The sequence below is a fragment of the Astatotilapia calliptera genome, chromosome 12 (assembly GCF_964374335.1).
Source record: "Astatotilapia calliptera chromosome 12, fAstCal68.1, whole genome shotgun sequence".
NCBI classification, from domain to species: Eukaryota; Metazoa; Chordata; class Actinopteri; order Cichliformes; family Cichlidae; genus Astatotilapia; species Astatotilapia calliptera.
The window spans coordinates 37,154,246-37,177,379 of record NC_137433.1 but is presented as its reverse complement, the minus strand read 5'-3'; the positions used below and the strand labels follow the sequence as shown (position 1 = coordinate 37,177,379).

The 23,134-nt window shown below is 40.1% G+C and overlaps 1 protein-coding gene across 3 annotated transcripts in view; it reads right to left on the bottom strand.

Moving 5' to 3' along the window:
* Positions 1-23,134, bottom strand: part of LOC113032925 (protein unc-13 homolog B) — a 62,660-nt gene that overhangs the window by 23,770 nt on the left and 15,756 nt on the right. For 2 of the 3 annotated variants that reach the window (XM_080287470.1, XM_080287468.1), the window contains exons 9-20: positions 13,765-13,833; positions 13,211-13,300; positions 12,307-12,447; positions 11,319-11,563; positions 9,686-9,771; positions 9,520-9,555; positions 8,667-8,708; positions 7,366-7,492; positions 6,761-6,857; positions 4,164-4,307; positions 1,005-1,082; positions 640-717 (exon numbers count right to left, since the gene is read on the bottom strand). In XM_080287470.1, the coding sequence (XP_080143596.1) occupies positions 640-717; positions 1,005-1,082; positions 4,164-4,307; positions 6,761-6,857; positions 7,366-7,492; positions 8,667-8,708; positions 9,520-9,555; positions 9,686-9,771; positions 11,319-11,563; positions 12,307-12,447; positions 13,211-13,300; positions 13,765-13,833 (1,233 nt within the window). The remainder of the gene's footprint in view (positions 1-639; positions 718-1,004; positions 1,083-4,163; positions 4,308-6,760; positions 6,858-7,365; positions 7,493-8,666; positions 8,709-9,519; positions 9,556-9,685; positions 9,772-11,318; positions 11,564-12,306; positions 12,448-13,210; positions 13,301-13,764; positions 13,834-23,134) is intronic. The other variant, XM_080287469.1, reaches the window with a different exon arrangement.

Genomic DNA, 23,134 nt, shown 5'->3' with positions numbered 1-23,134 from the left:
CGTAGAGCTTTCAGTGCATCAGTGATAGATTTTTAAACCTTCGTCCTATGTGCTTTTTGAGTATGACTGGAACTGGAATGCTGACAACATTCGACTGCAGTGTGCACCTAATTTAAGTTTGTAAAGTGAAGGTTCCCCTTTGTCTGTTCGGTCAACCTACGTTTGTAACACACTCTGTTCTGCACAGGTGTTGTAGCTCAGGAGATAGAGCAGGTCATCTACTAATTGGAACATTGGTGATCCCTGGCCGCTCCACTCTGCATGCCAAATATCCTCGGGTGAGATACTAACCCAAGGTTGCTCTGTGACGCATCCATCAGGGTGCGAATGTTAGAGAGAAAACACTTAAGCATAGAAAAAAGTGTTTGTTTGAATGAGGCATGTTGTATAAAGCGCTTTGAGTGCTCAGCTAGAGCAGAAAAGCGCTATAGAAGAACCAAATCCATTTACCATTTTTCACATTCACACTTCTGAACAGAAAAAAAGTGTTTTTTTCTGGCATTTTTCAGTCATGTACTTCATGGAAAAGTCTTTAAATCAGCATTTTGACCTTTTAAGTGACTGAAATCAGTGTCTGCCTGGCAGATGGCTTACAAACTTTAGGGTTTGGTGCGTGTGCATACACCTGTTAATGCTCACCTGTTTTGCTCCCATGGACTCAAACATCTTCTCCAAAAGGACTCTCATCTGCTGGATGTTGTTCATCAGCACGCACGGCTGGAGGAAGATAAATCAGGGAGGCAGCGTTTGTAAGCAGACCAAACATAAATGAGGAATTTTAAAAAAGAGGAAAAGTCAAGAATATAAAATGAAAGTAGATTAGCAAGATAAAAGGGTGATGACAGGAAGATTAAAGACTGAAGTTAGATGAGTAAGTAGCAACCACTGAAATATTAATCCACTCCAAAGAGAGTTTACTAGCTTTCAAAGTGTCTCCCTCCAAATCAGAGATGAGCCCTGAGGGAGGTGTTGTGGTAGCAGAGTGGTGACGCAGCAGTACTCACTATCTTCTCCTTCTCACAGTAGGAGGGAAAGCTCTTGGCCAGCAGAGCAGAGTACTGCAGGAGCACTTTGGTGATCGTCTGTGGAAACAAGATAACACTCACATAAGACATGCTTTCCCTGGGATCCTCTGGAGTGAAGAGTGACGCTGAACACTGATGTTTAGCCTTTTAGTCTGGCGAGCTGAGAGCACTGCTGTTTGAACTCAGGTAGCATCAGACACTCGCACTGTGCTAACTGAAAATGTCAGTCTGTCTGCCTTAAAGAGCTGCGTGTAGTTTCAGGACAACACGAGCTAATCTAATGTTAAAGACAATAAAGAAGATGCCTCATTGTGTTTGACTCATTTACCTTTTACTCATTGATGACACTTAACTGTTGTCACACCGGATATGTGTAAGTCATGGAAATCTGAGCTAATGCAGAAGCTTCTAGTGAGAAGCCAAATGTCATATTTTGCGTGATTAGCCGTTAAACAGTCTTCACGGCGCCCGCTTCATAATAACACTACATCTGTGTGATGTCTTTCATGAGCCCACCTGAGAACAGCTGCCACCAGTAGGCTCCGCCCAAGCACCGGAAAGTCACTCACACTGCACTGCATTGTGATATTTTGCATGCCAATATTGTATTGATACAGGAACACCAAATATTAATATCTTATTATATAATTTGCAAATATAAATGAAACAATGTGTCAGAGTTCATGTGACATTGTGTGATGCACACAGTGCCGTCAGCTGTTGGAAGATCTTGCAGAAAATCGCTGCTCATTAATCAGAGACGTAAAGAAGCACTCTTCCTCTGTTTAAGTACTTTTAAAATGTGTGCAGTTGTCAATCACTGGCCTCACTGCATGTTTCTTGTTTTGTTATCGCATCCTTTATATGAGAAAACACATAATAATCAAAGGAAAGACATGAGATTTGCATGAGCTTTATACTCTTCAGCACACAGCTGGATTCTGTAATGTGCTCGTTGAAGACGCCCTGCATGAATAAAAGCTGAAAAAATATTTCTAGAAGAAGTGAAGAAAACATTTATAATGTCCAGCCAGCAAACTGGTTGCTTTTTGATGGGAAACAAAGAATGACATGTTTGCTTGCAATAAAAACTCAACAGGGCACTTTTAAATAAATCACAGAGTTAATTTGTCATCATCACAGTGGTAACTTGTGCCTCACAGCACCGTGGGCTCACTGTGAGAGATTTCCCTACTTTCTGCTGACTCAGCAAGATTACAAACTATTGCATTAAACATGCAGCTTGATAGCTGCCTGCACTGCTTAGTGCGGCTTTATATCACTCAAGTTCTGCAGCCATCTCTTTTTCCTCACACTTTTAAAAACAAACTAATTATTGTTTCTTGCATAGGAAAGCAGAACAATGTGAAACTGGAGGGTGACAAAGAGATGAAGAAGAAATAAAGGCAGACGTAGACGGAAAAGTAGGAACACAAAAGACAAGAGTCCCAGGATTGATGGGATGGGTAGAGATGAAAAGACTCAGGAGGAGATTAACATGAGCGGAGCGGCACAAAATGAAAAGCAAGTCAAGGGTCGGGGACAGAGAGATGGACAGCTCAGAGTGATGGCTTACATTAGCCTTTCTTTATTTAATGAGTCCCGTATCGATCGAGCCATAACACCAGACGCGCGCACACACAGTTTCTCTGCAGAGGTTTGTTAGATTGAACGGCTCTGCTTAAAAGGACCTGCCTTAAATTACATTTCAAGAAAAAACATAACCCTACACTTTATGCCCTGTTTGTATGTTTTACAGAGAAATACCTGAAACTCGTTAGTGAGTTAGAAATGATTCAAGAGACTGAACAAAGAAGACTCGAGTAAAGACCTGAGTAGGAGTCATGGTCTAAAGCTGCAGCGAGCAGGAACTTTCAGGTAAAGAATCTCACCTCTGCACCACTGATGGATACAGTCATGAAAAACTTACTCCAAACAAACAACTGCATACCAGAGTCACATGCTAGTAAAGATATAGACATGAAATTCTTTAAGTGCAAGAAAATTCTGATCTCAAAGCCTTCTGCATACAATTTTCCTCCTCATGTCTACATTTATACAACCTCTTGCCTTTGTATGATGTATCGGGGATGGCTGGAGCTAAACCAGCTAATATTTCTGTCTTGAAATCACTCAGAAACAATTCAATTTTACTAGATTATAAAAGGAGGAAACGGTCTTCTAAAAAGGCTGATGCTTTTGAATAGAGTCAGATGATCTTCTCGATTAACTGATCAATCCACGCTACCCACTATCCCACTTTAACTTGTCCAAATATCCAAAACAGAAAATGTGTGTGTTATGAGCAGTGAGGTGCAGGGAAATTCAAATATTTAAAAGGATATAGCAAATATGAAGTTTTTTCACACTGCATCTCTGAGCATGAGAGAACAGTCGCTGTTGAACCTGTGAGCTTCCTAAGTCTGTGCTATATCAGATTACACTAAAGTGCAAATAGTGCAGCAAATATTCTGGTTTCACTCTGAGCTAGTGGTCATCATCTCTACGTATTTCCCCAAGTGCAAGCGTGCCCGAAGTGAACCGACTCTGCTGCTGCAATACTCCAGAAATGTACAGAAACCTATTAGAAGGGCTTCCCCTTTGAGAAATTACTGAGGAAAATTATAGAAAAAACACTTTTAGCTCATTATCTGGATTTAATTAAACAGAAATATTCTGTTAATTTAGAGTAAATTATGTTTACTCTTGTTTAAACTTCATTTCTGTCAGTAGTTTATTATCCAGTTATGACAGGCCATGCTCGATGTTTTATAAACTGACAAAAATTCAGTTTTTCTGCTTTTCTTCTTTTGCAGTTTTCACATTTTCAAACTGGGCCTCATTAGAACCATCGGTGGGATGATTCTGGCCTCACTGGCTGCATGCGTGATACGTGAGTATTTTTGTAAAGCGCTCTCTTAAAGAGTAACCTGACCTATCAACAGTAGTTCTTGGAAAGCAAAAGGATGTTTTAATATGCTCCTAATGTGAGACATGGTCTCTGCATATGTTCGCGTTTAGCCAGCAGAAAACAGAGAAATGAATAAAAAACTAAGATGCTGTCAGATCTGAGATGTTTTTCAGTGTTGCAGAGACCAAAGTTACAAAATGGGCTCTAAACAAAGGCACGGGGCTCACCTTGGCAAAGCGTCTGTTATAATGTGCCACCACCGTGGGGTCAGGGCAGTCCAGTTTCTTGATAATCTCAAAGCTCTGATTGAGCTGAGTGAAGATGTCCACCACCGAGCTGGAGAACAGAACATGCTCAGATGTCTGTTGAAACTGCAGACAGAGGAACAAGAGGACATTTTTTCACTTTGACACAAATAAAAAAAACAAACAGTCTCCCTACGCTGTGTTCCTCCTTGCTGACTCGTACGTCCTCCCCTTCTCTCATTTAATGTACCGTATTCTTCAAATACTAATATTAAACCTACATCCCTTTTCGATGTATTGCTCTTTTGCATCTTATATACTCCACAAAAGGTTCAGCTCCAACATCACATCCACCTGCAACTATGTAACCTCTATGCTCCATTTTTACCACTTTCTTAATGATTTTTATGAGTCAAGATAAAATGAGAAAAAACGTATCTAAACGTTTTCAAAGGAGCTTGCAAAGAAAAGCGTCTGGACTTCTTTAAGTTGCTTGAAGACGTTTCACCTCTCATCCAAGAAGCTTCTTCAGTTCTAAGGTCAAATGGTGGAGAGTCCCAGATATAAACCTAGTGGGAGTAACCCACTAGGTTTATATCCTTTGACTACGATGACCTGGATGACTGAGAACCTTCACAGACATATATAAATGTTTAATCTTTCGATGTTTGAAAATGCACATGCAGGCCAAGCCGTGTGAGCATGACTGAAAATAACCACCTGCTCAGGCCACAAAAAGGGCCAAACCTCCTTTAGGACACACAATAGCTGTCTTAGCACAATAAACCAAGAAATAGGACGGCAGAGTGCAGCTTGGGGACCAACAGGAGGCAGACAAACACTTGTTCATCATTCTTCTAATCTACGAAAAGTTGTCCAAAAGCAGAAGGAACCAAAGGGAGAATTTGAACAAAAGGTCACGAGTCTGAAGCGGTCTTTTATTCTGTCATTACTGCAGAAAGCTTTCCTTTTTACTGCATCGTTTTTCTACTGCGGTTGCACTCTGGTGCCATGACAACAACATGATCAACAACTCTTCCTCTGTGCTCTCAGCTGCTGGGCGCATCAAGCACAATCAGGTTGTATCTGTTATGTGATATTAGATGTGCTTGTGCTGTTTTGTAGGTTTATTTTAACAACAGCCAGACAATATATATTTTAAATCACAGGCACAACCTGCAACAGAAATGCTCACATTTTAGCAGCTTTCATGCGATCTTTTATCAGGATGTCTGAAACTTCTGGAGTCATTTATATTTGTGCTTTTTTATTTTTAGGATGTGCGTCACCTTCCACTTTGCATCTCACATCCCCTCCTCTGCCTCATGTAAGCACTGTGACCTCAGCAGTGTCCAAATGGCAAGAAAACATAAATTTATCACATTTAGGCAAACCTTGTAAAGTAATATCGCTCATAATGGACGAGATCACAAACATAACGTTTCATTTTCACTAAGCGAGAAGCCAGCAAATCGTTCCCGTTTCCCATGATTCAATTCTGATTCAATTTACAGGAAATACAGAAACGTTCACTGAAACTTTATAGAGTGAAATTATACATTTTCTTCAAAGAGGACAGTTTTTGATGCTCGGATAACGACGTTGTTGAAACTGACAAGAAAAACAAGGAATGCATAACTAAAAATCTCTCTTTTTTATTACACGCGGAGACGTACGCATACCTTTATTTAGAAAGCGTAGCCATGACGTTCATAATGTCCGCACATCATCAGTTCACATGGCTTCACTAGCAATAACATCTCCTCCCACCAGCTCCCCACAAATAAACAGGAGTGCCAAATGTGTTTATCGAGAGGCACACCTGAATAAAGGCTGGAACCCACGTGTACGCTGTGCCGGTGCTCAGCCCAGATACTCGAATGTGCCCGAAGCCTCAGCGCTTTGACTTTCAGCTAAGGACAGTGTGGGAGATCTCTAAGGGACCGGGGGCTGACAGTGAGGCTTGACACAACGAAACCGTGTAAGGCTACGAGCTCTGACGTAAGCCTTTGTTCAAAAACAGCAGCAACAAAAATAATACGGTTGGTTTTGCAGCCCAGACTGATAAAACTAGAGCACACACACATCTGATTTTTGACCATGATCATCACGACAATGACGTGGAAAAAAGCAAGATCAGGATCAGAGCTGCAAGATGACGTTTTTGTCTCGCTTTTTATGCATCCACAGATTATTAAACAGTTTGTGCTTTAAAAAAAATATTCATCCACTTAACAAAAAGTCAAAAATGATGCTGGTAAAACACTGGTTTATGTTTACATAATCAATGGGCTTTTTAGCCAGATCAGCCCATCACAGCCAGCCTGCTGATACTCCACCACCCCCACCCCGAAGATTTCTTCAAACATGACATGAAATGAGCTCTTCTGGATTAAAATCCTGTGTTTGACCGAGCACTACCTCCTCTTCCCTGCGTACGTCTTCATTCAGACTCTAACAGAGAGCTCTGACGATAAACTTGTTGCTTATTCAAAGGAGTCTGTGACACTTTTGTTTTGCTCACGATGACATGACAACTTTCAGCAAACAGAATAATTTCTCCCGAGTCTCTGACTCACCCCTTCTCTCTTGTCTCTCTCCAGCGCTCCATGCATAAACTCCATGGATACCTCCTCGTTCTCAGCGAGCCAGGCAAGGACAAACTGGAGAAACCATCTGAAGGAATAATAGGAAACAGACAAAGCTAAACAAAGTTTAATCTTCTCTTTGACAGCCTGAAAAACTGGAACGTTTGCAGATTGAAAACGTTTTCAAAGCTCAGCTGTCCAAAATTCATTTCATTGCAGTTCTAATTTACCTGATTTGTTTGGCGTTTTATATTTTACATCCACATGTTATAGTTTGTAGAACAGAAATATTTAAGTGTAAAAACATCTTGTGCCTTTGTATTAAAAGGTCATTTCTCCGTGAACCTATTGAATTTTGGTTATCTAAACTGTGAAACAGAGCAAAGGCCTTGGGAAAAAAATGTGCTCGCTGATAACTCTTCTGGCTAATGTTATTATTCCTCCATATTTCTAGTGTCAAAACCCAGAGAGAAATGCTTCGAGTGTGTTTGGTATGCAACATCACACCAAATCTAATTGGAAAGTCAGAAAAATCAATCAACAAGAGCTCTCCTTTGTCTGAAGGAGAAATAATGAGAGAGAAAACACGGTCTCACGCAGGGTATTCTGGCACAGCGTCGTTGAAGGCAGGCAGCTCCTTAACGTACTCGTTGTACAGCCACTTGACCTTAAAGTGCAGGTTCATGTAGTCAGCAGTCTTACAGAGCTTATGCTTCTCATGTTCTGCAAAAAACAACAGCCACAACAGCCAAAGTAAAGACAGGTTTAAAATCTATGAGGATTTTGATACACATCTACTGCGGATGTGGTGCCTGTTATCGGACCCGGAGTTAGCAACATCCCCCAAGAACCCGAAGAGGAGAGTCCTGGCCCCTAGCCCTGCCAGTGTAGCAGAAATGATGAGGATGATGATGCAGCAGCAGCCGTTCTTCTCTGCGTGAGTAGCTTAATGTTGTTCGTGTGTAATTTACGTTGAGTAGGCTAACCACGTTATTACATTAATGCATGTAAGGTGAACTAGCAAACACCATCATAGCTACATGCGGCTGTCTTCTTGTTTGATGGCAGATACTCCCTTCACCCTGGCCAAAAAGGCTAAAATGACCAAAGAAAAAGTGGAAAACAGTTAAACATGAGAGGTTTTTGGATAAAGTTTGTGTTTTTTCCATTGTTTAAGCACTGCTTCCAGCCAAGAGTGATACCATATATGCCCCATAGCTGCAGAAAAGGCTAACATTGTTATCTTTTTACAAAAAAACAGCTGAACATGAGAGGTTTTTGGACAAAGTTTGTGTTCTTCATTATGTAAGCACCGGTTTGAGCACCGTTTAAGCACCGGCACCGTTTCAAAAGTACCGGTTTGGCACCGGTATCGGATAAAACCTAAACGATACCCATCCCTAGTCCTCACACTGATTACGTTACAGATCATTTGATAACATGTTGAACATTAATAATTATACCAGTATTATAAACTGTTATAAGCTGTTTTTGAGGTAACCAGGTTGAACGTGGAGATGCCTGCTTTTTTCATATCAACACTTTTTACCATTAAACAAAACTCCAATACTCAAACTGCTACACATGTGTAATACGTCCACTAGGCTAATAGTTTGGTTTTCACGATTGCAAGTTGATGCAGTCGTTTTTCTCCGTTATTGTCTCACTCCTAAAAAAAATTGATAAATTATACAGAGAAACAACATCTGCATCATTTATGAAGAAGGATGTACACACATAGATAGAATAAAGGGAGAATGTTTGTTCTAATTTAATTAAGTAAAAGATAAATGCAGTTAAATAAGTTTTACTGGTGCAAAAAAAAAAAAAACCCTTAGGAAACTACTGAAGACAAAAGAAATGCGTACATGCACACTCATCACACACACACTCTTACCAGCGTAGAAGTCAACTTTGCGGATACGAAATGTAGCGGGAGCTGAGATGGCAACAGAAATATGACAAAAGCAATAAGAATAGAAACTGAAAGAGAAGCAAGTTTGTGGCAGCAATAACTGAGATGAGAACGGCTTCAGAAAAACATGTTAGAAGAAAAATACTAGAGGAGCTGGAAAGTACACTACGCACAAAACAGAAGGCTGGAAAACCAGCCACCAGTCAAATTTGCTACTAAAATCTACTTTTTCGCAAGTTTCCTCTTTGTTGCTGTGAAACAACTACAAAACTAAAAACAAATCATCTAAACTCAACACACAGGGTCACAGCCAAGCTTTAAACACCTGCTCAGGCGATGTGTTTTAGGACACTAGCTTTTACAGTTTCTACAAGTCTGACGTGAGACACGATCAAAAGTCAGAATACTGAGCAGCTAAGCAGATCTCAGCTGACTGTTAGGTAGCGAAGTTAGCTCGTTATGATGACTAACCTATATGCACTTATCTTGAAAGAACCCAACTAGAGTCCACACATTTCTAAAGTGGAGGCTCCTGGGAAATCACTGATGTTATAAAAACATCAATAATTCAGCTCTAAAAATGTTAAACACTAACACCTGCTTCCTGTATTTTCCCCTTATCAGCAACAGTCTCAGAACTTTGCACACACTTTTATTTGATATTACAATGAACATTCTTACTCTCTGATGCTTACTGTCAGTGTGTTTTAGCTCAGTGCTGAGAGGTTTGAACAAGTTTTTATAGAAATGGTCTCAGGAGATGTTTAACCCTATTCTGGAATCCCGATTACTGACTTTTCTGACTGTATCTCCATATTTTTATCTCTAATCTCACCATTTTTCCAGTGGTAGTGGTCAATCTTATCCAACACTGAAGGAGATGATGGATTGAAGAAAAGACAGTGTGAATGCAGAAGGGAAGAAGGAGGAGTTGGTATCTCTGAGATGTCTCTGTCACACACACACATATACTGTCCAAGTATGCAAAGATATAGTCTTACCCTCTAGGGCATATTTCATGTCTTGAGCGAAGAGCATCCACATGACCTCTGCGCTGACTTTACCCACAATGAGCTCTTGAGGAAACCTGGAGGAATAAAGAAGTAAGACAGTAAAAATACTCGTTACTCTGCAAGTAATGGGGGTCACTGCAGCCCCTTTCCCTTCCAGTGTAACTGGAATCTGAAGGATTTTTGGAAATGTTGTTAAATGTTACCCTTTAAACTTGTCTTGATCATCTGGTTGGCTGCTGTTACTTTGCTTATGCTTCACTGAGCCCAAACATTATACGATTGGGGGTTTATCCAGGATATCATTTAATATCTTAACTTGAACACAATATCTGTGTTAAGCTCTAATCTAAGCTAACAACTGACCAAAAAATAGTTATTTGAGTTTAGTAGCACACACAGATCCCACTGTCTGGTTTTTAAAACCTGTTTGTTTTATCATCATCATCATTTATGCATATAGCACTTTAAAAACACACCTGGCAGACCAAAGTGCTGAACAATACAAATATAAATATAGGAATAAAATAGCAAAAACCAGACAGAGCAATAAAATTAATAAAAATGTCAGTTACCCACAGAGTTAAAAGCCAGGGAATAAAAATAGGTTTTTAATCAGGACTTAAAAACTGGCACTGATGTAGTTTGTCTAATATGGAGAGGAAGGTTATTCCAAAGCATCAGAGCTGCAACAGAGAACGCTCGGTCTCCTCCAAGTTTCAGCTGTGACTTAGGGACTGAAAGCAGCAGCTGCTCAGCTGACCGAAGCGAACGAATGGGGACGTGGGGCTTCAACAAGTCAGACAAATAAACAGGTGCCAGACCATTTAGAGATTTTAAAACCAATAAATGAACTTTAAAACGGATCCTAAATTCAACTGGAAGCCAATGTAGAGAAGCCAAAACCAGAGCGATGTGGTCGACTTTCCTTCTGCCACTTAAAAATCGTGCCGCAGCATTTTGCACTAGTTGCAAGCGCGCAATTGTTTTATGTTGTTAACTTTTAAACCTTATTGATCAAAAGCTCTGGTTCAACCCTGGCCATGTTGGTTTTTTTAAATGTTACTTCCATTGATCTATAGCAAACCAGAAGTAGATTTACTGGGACTTGTCCTGGTTTTGCAATGCCTTGTGGCAGTAAAAATAGTTGAATAAATAAAAATAAAAAGATTGTTTATAACAAAAGAAAAGATTCTATTGCAACGTACAAAGCTTTTGTGTTTTGGAGATTTTTTTTTATCTAGCACCTCCACAGACCACACAGTTTGCTCAACAATAAAAGTGTTATTTATTTTGTTATTATTATTTTTTATTAAAAAATACCTACCACCTTTAGTTCCTAGTTGATCTTTTATACTTCTATACTTTTGTAGTAAACAGTCTTGTTTTAGCTGTTTTCACTGCCTTAAGGCAAAACCTACTCAGGTTCTTATGTTTTTATCTTGTGTTAAGCACAATGAGCTTATGTATGAATAAAATGTACTATATGTCTTTAAACATTCATTACAATAGATATATAAGTTCAAAAATATAATACACTTGATAGTTCTGCTCCATGAAGACAACTTCTGCAACAACACATTTCCCAGAATTAGAAAATGGAAGACAAAAGGAAAACACTGACTGGTTAATGATGGGTGTGTACGAGTTCTTATCCTCCTCAATGATGGACACAATGAGTGTGATGAGTTTAGGCCAAAAGTCCAGATTCTGGATGCTTGGGCCCTGCTCTTCCGGTTGACTCTCCTCTTTCTTCTCCTCCTCTTCCAACTCTTCTTCTTCATCCTCCTCCTCTTCATCATCATCTTCAGCTTCCTGACCCTCTGCTTTTTCCTTCTTCTTCTTCTTCTTTTTCTTGTCTGGCTCGGGCTGCATACGTGAAAAAGAATATGAAATAAAGGAAGAATTGACTTGCCTGACATGTTTCAGTTCTACACGGAAGCAGAAAACAAAACAAGTTCAGAAGTTTTCTTGACAGTTGAAATTTCGATGAATAATTTATCATAATATGACACATTTTAAAAAATGTTCTTGCTCCATATTTATGTGATAAGATTTTGTACACTCCATGAAGCTGAAAATAACACCATTAATACATATTTTTAATTTATTCAGGGACTCGAATGGTTTAATGACTTTAGACACACTGATACAAAAATCTCTCTTGGCAAGGTTAAAAATTTCCCTTGTTCTGGAAATATTTTTGTGGCTGCTACAGATAGGGGTTCATTAGAGCATCACTTAAACCAGGCTGCAGTGCAGATTAATGTGATTAATATTGCAATTTGAGGAGTTGATGTAAAAACTGAGAGTTAAATCTGGTGTTTGCTTTATTTAAATATTGTTAAATCAACCACAGAATAGGGAGAAACCACTGTAGTCACATGAAAAGTAACTCATAGATCTTTGTAACACTATACAACACTGGATAGTGATAGAGAGCAAACTACTGCTTTCTATCACTCTAACAGACATATTGTTTAGGGTTTGGTTGTAGCTGATGGGAAATACTGTTGTATTATCACTTCTCTCAGTCAAACATTTACAAATTTCCCAGAAGATGTATTGATCTGTTGTGGAAGCTTAAAACATGTCGATACTTAGCCACTCACTGCTTGGACGGCGGGTTGAAACTGGCGGTTGAAGAGCTCCAGACAGTTGTTAAAGATATACTCGTAGGTGGAGTTCAGGCAGGCCTTGACGCAATCTCGCACCACGTTGGCTGCACGGGGAGGACTCTGCAGTTCCAAGACCTGCATGAGACCGGGTATTGGAGTGGGAAGACAGAACACAGTGGGTGAATATCAATGTTATCATGTTATTAATCTAGAATATAAATTTGCCTGATAAAAAGCAGGACGCTATAATCTCCAGAGAGGGGACGTGGGGTGGCAGTGCAGTGTTTCTGTATAGTATACATTGTTACTGTATTTTACATTCTTTTCTTTATTTTACCAATGCTTTAAATTTTGTGTTTGCAGCTACACCGTAGTACCAGCAAGAACTAATATAAGGCCCTTGCTGTTCCTAGCACTAGCCACAGAGAAGTGTAGCAGGAGGGACAGCCTTCCCAACAAGAGAGCGAGGAAGAGACAGAGGAAGGTGTAATTAACATGATAAGACAATAGATGGAAGGACATAATTGGAAGAGAGAGATTCAAGTAAAATAATTAGCTACTTTGACCATGCGCTACTGCTAACAGCTAAAGTATAGCTTTTAATTGTAGCATGCTGCACTACAGTGCAACTATGATGTCCTAATCCAACAGCAACCCAACCAACCTGATTACAAAGGGGAAAAAATGTATATTTCATATAAAGTGTATCAAAAACATCTATTTATCCATCCATCTACATAAGCTCTATAAACAAGCTAAAATCTATAAAATACATTTAATACTTTGAGTCAATACTTCATCATTAAAGGTATCTAACCTTATAATATAACAGCAGTGTTTTGTCTGTTTGGTATTAGTGCTATGATATTAATGATTATACACTATGAGCTGATTCTACCTTCATTCTGAAGAAAGTGATGCTGGTGAGAAGATCCACAGTAGATTTGAGGTCACTGAGGCGAGCCTTGCTGCTGGCTGGGAAGTTATTCTGCACATAAACACACACGAACACTTGGTTAATTATGTTTCTTCTAAAATGCATCAGCCTATTTAGGTCAGGCTCTTCTAGGCTCTTATATTCTGTAACTCTTGTTCATAATGGTGATGAAACTGTAACAATCATCGAATCAAGCACTCAATTGTATAACAAGCAAAACGTTTGGCTACAAATGGAAACCAATGCTATATTCACATATTTCTGTAGGTCCAGAATTAACTTAAAATAAAGAAAACGGACAACAGCTGGGTGATTTTTTTATTGTTATTTTTGGCAGGAAATAAGGAAACTGCCTTACAGCAGAAGGGGGTGAAATATGTAGTAAGTAGTCCGTGTAGTCTAGTTTGACTTCTGCCCTCTATCGTGTGCTATCTTGTGAACGACTGAATTAATACGACCGTATTCTCTGTTTGCAGTTAAGAAACTATTATCAGCAGCTGGAAGCTCTGACTCACTCTGTACATGGAGAGATCGATACGCAGGGAGTTGTGCAGCTGATCCAGGAGCTTCACAAAACGGTCTTTCTGTTGGGAAAAAGAAGGAGAAACTCAGATTCTTGTACTTCTGTCAAACAGTGAGGAAGACAGACATGAATGTCCTCAGTCTGTGTGTCTCTACTGAACATACTGTATACAGAATTTGAAAGCAGAAAAAGAAGAGATGTGGAGATAAAAGAATGATGCGTCTCACAAAAGTGTCAAAAAGGAGATGTGCTTTTTTCTATGCATGTGCAAAATACAAACTGAGCTGCATGAATATATTTGCAAGTTGGAAAGCGGGTTTGGCACTTTCTGGTACTTTGCACTTTATGACCTCTGCTGAATCGAGGAAAAAACTTGGACACAAAAATAGATTGGCATTTATATTAGGCTTTTTAATAAAAACATTTGACCATTTTTAAAACCACTTTATTCATTCACATATTCATGGATGATCCATATGTCGCTCCTGTACTGCAGGAGCCAGGGATCATACCACTCACGCTGCTCTACCTAATGAGCCACAGCAACCACAGCAACAACCATTCAGGGACTTTCTCCTCTCTTGTTGAAAATACTTGAGACGTACAGTATAAGCAGTATAAGTACATAAATATAAGACTTCCTGTGCAGCCTGAGAGTACACGCAGAACTTGTTTGTGATCATCCTTTGAGATTCTTCAGCAGAATCAGAACTACAGGCAGAGTTTTCACCTGGTGAGCATAAAAGGGAATTTACAGATCATCAGATACAATGTAGGAGATGACTGAGTAAACTTATTTGCAATGTGTAGTTACCACTCAGGGAGCAACGCATGCAGCGTGAGGCAGAATTCACGGGATGGTGAAAGTGCATATTTTCATTTTCCTGTTTCCTGAGATTTTTAAACTTTGTTGGGAGAAAGTTTCACATTAAATTCTCACAGGTGAGTTTGTTTGGCTGCACTTTTAAACAGACGCATCTGTTATTTCTCTTCTTTTGCATATCAGACAGCTACTCAAGACATATGTTCCACCCCTGCTGTGGACTACAGTGCGTTCTGGAGGATCATTCTGTTATTAGGTATTACCGAACCAACCAAGAGTAGAACTTACAAAATAAAACTGTTAGTGTTCAGCAGAGCTCTTTGGTGCTCTGCATCTTAGTTAAATACAGGAAGACATCTGGACGGGAACAGCCAGGAATCAAACCAGCCTGTGATCGATGGCCAGTCAGCCAGTACAGGCATCCCCAATGCTTATTTTTAATTTTTTCCCCTCTATCTTCCTTCATATGCTTTGGCACCAGAGATGTATTTACATGGAAAGGCAATAAAGCAACTTGAAACTGGGAGAGGGACAGAGTCCTCTGCTGTGCTGGGAGTCACGACGTGGCTGATAAACTGAGGAGGTGAAAATATTGAGTTTAATCGAGAGAAAATGAGGGGGCAGAAGAAAGAAGTGCAGGCTTTCTTGTTAGTCATTACAAATTATTAAAAAACCCAAACATTTATCTAACAGGTAAGGACAGAGGTGGATACTAAAATGGGTGCATTGCGATTGTGTAACGATTCTCAGTGTTTCGTGTCCTAAGAAAAGTAAACCCTCATGCTTGCATAACAGCTGAATTGTTAACATACTGCACAGGGTTTCCCTTTGTTTTAATCCTGGGGTGCAACGATGGACAATAGCCAACAATAACTGGCACAAATGAGCAATTAAAAAAATGTGACTATCTGTGCGTCCTGTGATGGCAGGAACAACGAAAACAGTTAATGACCATGTTTGAAACAGAGACCGATACACAGTGTGGTGCAGCTTTGTGAGTCACTGTTAAGAAAGTAAGAAGACAAGTTTGGTGATGAAGGAGAAAAGATGAAGGAGAGGGAGGAGGGAAATCCACTAACTAGTACAAGTACATACCCAAGATCAAATCTGACTTAAAAAGCTTCAGCTGCTAATATTATTTATTTACTATCCAAAACTCTGTGAAATAAACATTTTTTGTAACTTTTTTCCCCCTGTAACAAAGAGCTGTCGTCTACTTTTAAAACCACACCACTGAGCCATATGACACATCCCTTCATTACCAGGAACATTGTTTTTAGTCATTCCCACACAGACCCTCCCGCTGCTGTAAATACAGTTATTTGCTGGGGAAACTTGGATGCACCAATTTATCTGTGCAATACCATTAAAATAACCTAATTAAGACACCAAATACTGAACACACAAGAGTGCATTTTGTTTCTCCAAAATAGATTTTTCTCTAATTTAACATAAGGTCAGCGATCAGTCGGACGCTATTCAAATCATCTTTTAAAGCCATGGTTGCCAGGGTGCTGGAGCCTAAACCAGGGAAGGGAAGGCTCGAATTAAGGACCACTGCCTCGCTGCGGTGCACATTAATGACATCTGCTTATAGTAATCCTTATGATGATTAGATTTTGGAGTTTTATTATATTGGTGCTCCCCTGGATAAGCCTGAGGAAGTGTCTGAGGGGAAGGAGGTCTGGGCTTCTCTGCTTAGGTTGTTGCCCTGTGCCCCGGCCCTGGATAAATAAAAGCAAATGGAAGGACTGATGGATTAAATCTGCTGAAAGCAAGCAAATTAAACCAAAAAGTGCCAAATACATCAGGTCCTTGTGGCTATTTCCACAGATTTCCACAGATGAGTTAGTTCCCAAAGCTCCCATTTTAAAAGGTCCAACATTACAGAAGAGATGAACACGTTAATAGGTTGGTCCCTAAAGCTAATTTTGCCATTAGGTAGTGGCTGCTTCTGCTGACAGATCATAATCACAGAGGAGGCAGCAGCAGGCAGTCGTCTGCTAGGCTTCACCTCAACTAATTCAAGTTACTGAACCTGACCTCAACTGTGTCGGAGCCTTACTCTGAGGTCAGCTTCACTAAAAGCCTCTCTGAGAAGACTGTCCCACTGTTTTGGTGAGGGAATTCTAATATTTCAACATTTTAACACAAACAAATAAAACCCCAGCAGGTTTCTGTCTCTGTGTGTTGTAGCCAGCCTATAGAGACACCAAGCTATCCAAGCTACCACTGATCTCTGATCAACCTTCTCGTACAGCTGTAACCAGCCTAGAACCTTAACTTAAAGTGATGAACATGCCAAATGTCACCGCTTTGATTGTGTGAAACACCAGAAACACTTTTAACCTAAAAAGCATGAAAAAAGGACAAATCTTAGTTTTGACCTTTAAAACATCCCACCGTCCCCATGGTGTCCTTCCCCAGAGCAAACCCATCTTTGTCCACCACACTCGCCGCTCGTCCTCTCTTGGTAATGATTATAATGAACGCCTTGTTATTGTAGCTCCTCCCCACATGCTGACACCTTCCTGTCCTCTGCTCCTGTCATAAGTTTTTCTGATGAAAACAAACATATGATACATATATGTAATACATTTGCATTGTATTCCATATTCTTAGAAGACGGCCGTGTCAGCCACTGTGATATTAAGGATTTTCTGTAATTTGTATTATGACTGAAACTGTATTGACTAGATTTGGCGAGCCTGTTTTTTCTTAGATCACTATTATTGCTCGTCTTGTTCTGGGGTCCTGTGAGACATTCAGGTGGTGCTGCTCAGCTGGAGACCTGTAGATGCTTTGCTTTTACTTTGAGTTCTCCTGTTTTTGCTTATTTATTTATTATTTACTTTAAATGCAGATATTTAACTTTAAACTTGTAACACTGTAATGGTGTGACGTCTTGGGGAAGTTTTCCTTGACAAAGAGACGTTAACTTCCTGGTTAAATAAATGTTAAATAAAGAAATGACACTTCTGTGTAATCAGATATGGAATAACAGCACGGTTTAGAGATCTCTCAGTAACAGTGAGATGAAGGTTGCAGACAGCCATGAAAATCACAGCCACGACGCCCATCACAGTCCTGACTCTTTATTAACAGCAAGTGTTACAACGAGGGTTACTCTGTGCGACCCTGTACTCGCAATATGAACGGTTACCTTCTGTTAGAAGATAAAGAGCTTCTCTGTGTCTTGTTCAATCAGTGATCTGTACAGCAGTCTGTACTAACGAGGTCACTGAGTGCAGCATAACAGTTATACTGATGTTTAGCGTTACTCAGATTGTGGTTTGTTGTGCTTTGCATGTATATGGTGGCTGTACTGTTTGGAACTTTTAAACTAGAAATTAGGGATGGGTACCGGTGTCCGGTGCCATGATGGCACCGGTTCTGACATAAACGGTAGTAACCAGACCGAAAAGCAGCGCACATTTCGGTGCTTTATTTCGGTGCTTTTTTTTCCTGAGCTGAGATACACTTCTAGCCAATCATTTTACGTTTCCGAGGATAGTAGGCGGGTCCAGGTACGTGCGTTCTTTTAGAGCAGAGCTACAGATTAAAAATGCCCAAGGCGAAGCGGTCAAAAGTCTGGCTGTACTTCACAGCAGAAGATGCAAACTCAGCAGCAACAAGTGCTTTAAGCTGATACTGTGATACTGTTAAAGGAGGTAACACCAAGAATCCGATGAAACACCTGGCGACGCATAGCGTTTTTTTTCAAAAGCCCAGAAATGCGCCGTATTTGATAGCTTGCTGCGAGACCTCACACCGAGCACATCTACTGCGGGTGTGGTGCCTGTTATCGGACCCGGAGTTAGCAACATCCCCCAAGAACCCGAAGAGCAGAGTCCCGGCCCCTAGCCCTGCCAGTGTAGCAGAAATGATGAGGATGATGATGCAGCAGCAGCCGTTCTTCTCTGCGTGAGTAGCTTCATGTTGTTCGTGTGTAATTTACGTTGAGTAGGCTAACCACGTTATTACATTAATGCATGTAAGGTGAACTAGCAAACATCATCATAGCTACATGCGGCTGTCTTCTTGTTTGATGGCAGATGCTCCCTTCACCCTGGCCAAAAAGGCTAAAATGACCAAAGAAAAAGTGGAAAACAATTAAACATGAGAGGTTTAGGACAAAGTTTGTGTTTTTTTCCATTGTTTAAGCACTGCTTCCAGCCAAGAGTGATACCATATATGCCCCATAGCTGCAGAAAAGGCTAACATTGTTATCTTTTTACAAAAAAACAGCTGAACATGAGAGGTTTTTGGACCAATTTTGTGTTCTCCATTCTTTAAGCACCGGTTTGAGCACCGTTTGAGCACCGGCACCGTTTCAAAAGTACCGATTTGGCACCGGTATCGGATAAAACCTAAACGATACCCATCACTACTAGAAATACATTTCCTCTTTGGGATCAATATTCTATTCTATTGTATTCTATTCTATTCTATTCTCTCTACTGAACCCTTTTTCGTCCTGACCAGCAGACGGTGTCCTTCTTCTGCCTTCGACTGAATCTTGGGAGGTCTGAGAAAGTTTTGTGTAAAAACATTATTTTTGGTAACTTTATTACTAATGGGTTTAAACAAAGGGATCAATCTCAGCGTTATCTATATATGAACCCAAATCACATCCTTGTTTCCTCCTTCTGAAATTTCCCCACACATTAATGAAAACCGCTGCGAGCTGCTTTCAGCACCACAGCTTCTGCTTTTCCCGTGTGGAGCAGGTGCACGCTCACCACAAGCCAATAAAAGGCACCTTAAACAAGTTGCTGCAGGCAGATGACATCAAATTATCTTGGAAGGAAAGTGCTTGTATTGCTCTGGTCGTGCAAAGACTGTTGCCCAAAGCAGAAAAACACTTCAATAAGTCTACAAGCCAAACAGAAGTTGGTAACAAACCATGAATAATTCGACTGCCAGACACGCTCTCAGGCTTATTTAACCCTAGACAACCTGACGACCCATGTACAGACTACTCTGTGTCATGCTGTTAAAGCTCCGCCGGTCACCATTTTCAGATATAATGGAGGCTTGCCAGTGCACTTTACTTCTGTCTTATCATTTTGAAAGAGTTGCAGAGGAAAACTGAAAAAGGCTCTGCAATGATGAAAAGCCGGGACATTTGTTGACATGGCTGGAACTGATTGACAACATTTTATTTTTCCCTTTGGGCATTTATCTTCTGAACTACATGACTTTGGTTTAATAACACAAACAAACACACCGGGAAGTCACATCCTGTTCAAAAACTGTGGAACGATGATCTCACAGCACGTTTCCCTGTAAGGAATCAGTTTTATTTGTTTGCATATTGTAAGTAACTTTTGCACAATCAAGTCTTACTAATAAAACCAACATATTCAAGTGGTTTTCCTTTTTCTTCATTAAATACACACTAACAGCAGAGCCAATCCACAGAGAGCTTCTTCACCTTCAGCCAATTGGCTGCAATTCCCCTACAGGGCGCTCAAAAGATAACAGGAGCAAATGAAGATTAATTATTTACACCTGCTTCATGACAAAACAGACCACATTGATGGTGTTTTTAAAGTTCACAAACATCGCCCTGTTTATGTTTACTAAATAAAATGAAATATTAATAACGTTTGTTTTTGTCTGACCCATGAAATGGATACTTAACAGTAGTTCTTCCAGGAAAACTGCTGTTATATAGCTGTTATAAAGCCCATTTCTAACACACTGTGCTGACATCTACCTTCACAGTGCCTCTGCTCCCACTCACATCCAGCCACACTGAGGGTCTAAAATGGCCCCAAAATGACTCAGAAAAATCAGCTCCCCCCATGAAAGAACCACTTCAGAGGAGCGAATGTAAGTTTTGCCATTATCCAGTAAATTTGCAGATAAAACATTTTACACTCAGCTTACATGAACCTATTCAATTTCCCGTGACCTACTCCACTGCAAAAGTGCTTTTAAAGAGCAGGGATTGCTCATCAAGTTTGCTGCTGCTCCTTAGAGTTTCATTTTTTCTGATTAAAGTACTTGTCAAACAAGATATTCACAGCGTCTTCAACTTTACGGGCTGACGGCCGGCGAGATCCCAGGTCTGTATAACAGCTTGGGGGGCAAAGCCAAACAGGAGCACACTGCAGATGCTCAGTAATTGTTCCCCAGGAAAGTTGGTCTATGTGAAAGCGAGCAAACAAAAAAATCCAGCGAATCCTGTTCCCATTGACAGAATGTACAGCTTCACCCGCAAGAAACAGGTGGGAGGTGTGAGGCACCAGCATGTCTGTAGATATTTGTACCAGTCTAACACACACACACACACACACACACACCTGCTCTTCTCAACAATGGCATTAAAACTATCAGCTGATGACATGATTTCAGAGATGAATTACGGCAGAAGAAGACGGGAGGAACCGATCAATACGATGGTATCTGTTTCCAGACAGAAGCAGGGTCGGGTAGAGAAAATAGGAAAGAGAAGATGGAGACGACGACGTCTGGCCCGTGGATTATGTTTCAAAGATGACAGCGAGGGGGTCTGAGGGGGTCTGACACCGTGTAGTTCCCAGAGCACTTCCTCCTTTTTGCTTTCTTTGTATCGAATGGAAAGGCTCAAGTGAAGTCGTACAAATCAGAAAAACACCTCATTGCCATGGCAACAGGTGCTTTTGGACTGGCTAAACATTCAAGGCAATAAATAAATAAATAAAAGTAATAAAATCCCAGGAAACGGAAGGTGGAGGTAAATAATGCCTAGGTTTTCAGAGGAAGCACAGCAGCACTGCAGAGGGCAGAAACACAAAAAAGCTCCAGCAAATGAAAAGAGGGCAAAAGACACGAGTGTCACCGAGCAGATGGTTTATCAAGAGAAAAAAAACAAAATAAGAAAGTTAGTGGTGATTGTGGTTCAGTGTAAAACTACAAAAAAAGAAAGAAAATAAATAAACAGATCAAGTCGATGCAAATAATTAAACACAGCGACTCAATGATTTCAAGAAGATGTGACTCATTAATAAATGCATCTCTATCCTTTAAATATATATTATAAATCTGGATATACTAACCATAGCTGGGTATTCAGCAGTGACTGTGGAAACATGATGGGGCGAAAGCATCGTTCATTCAAAGCAAAGGTCACCAGCATGTCACGATCCCGGGTCATGTGACCCAGTGTTTTCAGTTTTAATATATTTTGATGTTGATGGTTCAAGTTCATTAGTTTATCTACGCTCATTTCTATTATGCTTAGGTTGCCGTCATAGTCCATTGTTTCTTAGACCTCTTTTTGTTGTCACCCCTGTGTTTACGTTTCCTATGTTTATTCTAATCAGCTGTTTCTCCATGTGTTTCCTGCTCATCTCCTGTGTGTGTTTTCACTCATTCCTCGTCGTCTGTTATTCTGCTATGCTCGTGGCAGGTTTTCCAGGATTTTCATGTACTTTTGCCAAGTCTTCACAGTTCAGGTTTTTCATGTTCACGCTCAAGGTTTTTTTATGTTTAGCATTAGTTCACCCAGTTTAGGCCAGTTTTTAGTTTTGCCTTGTTTTGTACAGTTGAAACCAGCCTTTAATAAATGGCTCACTTTCAGTTAACATTAAGTTTGTTTCCGCGCTTTGTTTTGTCTGCATTTGGGTCCTTTATTCTCCACTCCACACAGTCACTGTCACACAGCAGGAATCAAACCAGGGGGCAGTGAGATGCCCAGTGCTGGGCATACATGAACAGGACAGTTAATATTTTTATATTTTTATTACTACTACTAGTAGTAATAATAATCAGACATGAACCAGAAATGCGGGTAAAGTCCAAGACCACCTCCTCCAAAAAAAAGACATGGATCAGAATTGGTCTGCAATTATTTACTTGAGAAGATCGAGACCCATTTTTCTTAACCGCCCTTTTCATTTGATATGTACTTGAAGATGTAGACTTAATTTGAAACTTGGAATGGCAAAAAAAACCTATTAAATCTCGGAGGTCCTGTCTCAGCTTAGAAAGAAAAAACTCATCCAAATCCATCCACACAAACCATTTGGAGTCAAAGAAATGAACCAATTACACGCAGCCACTTTGGCTGAAGTACGAATGGTCACTAAAACACCTTTTATTCAGTCCCCAATCAGAAGGAACCTGCAATTATATCAGCTTCAGCCAGCTAGTTTTGGAAAACTGAACACTGTATGTGCTCAGTCTCATAAGTAAAGCAGAGTTTGATATGATGACATATGTGCTTTACATTTGTGGTTGTCATATCAGTTTATTTGTGCTTCCTGTTCAGTAGCTTTAATGCCTTGTTAAATCTTTTTAAAGAAATTTATTTAAGCACTTTGATGAATTTAGATGAGTTAAATTAAGAACCTTCGTATTTATGTACGAAGCGAACATTTTAATAGAAAAACATTCATTGGTGCGAGTTGCAGAGACTCGACTGAATATTCCATGCACAAATTCAAACTTTAATATTTCGCCGCTGTGCATTAATTACTGTCAAGTCCTTCAAATATTACTGACGCCCTCTGTCATCAAACAGGGAAAGAAAACAGCCTAATGAAACATT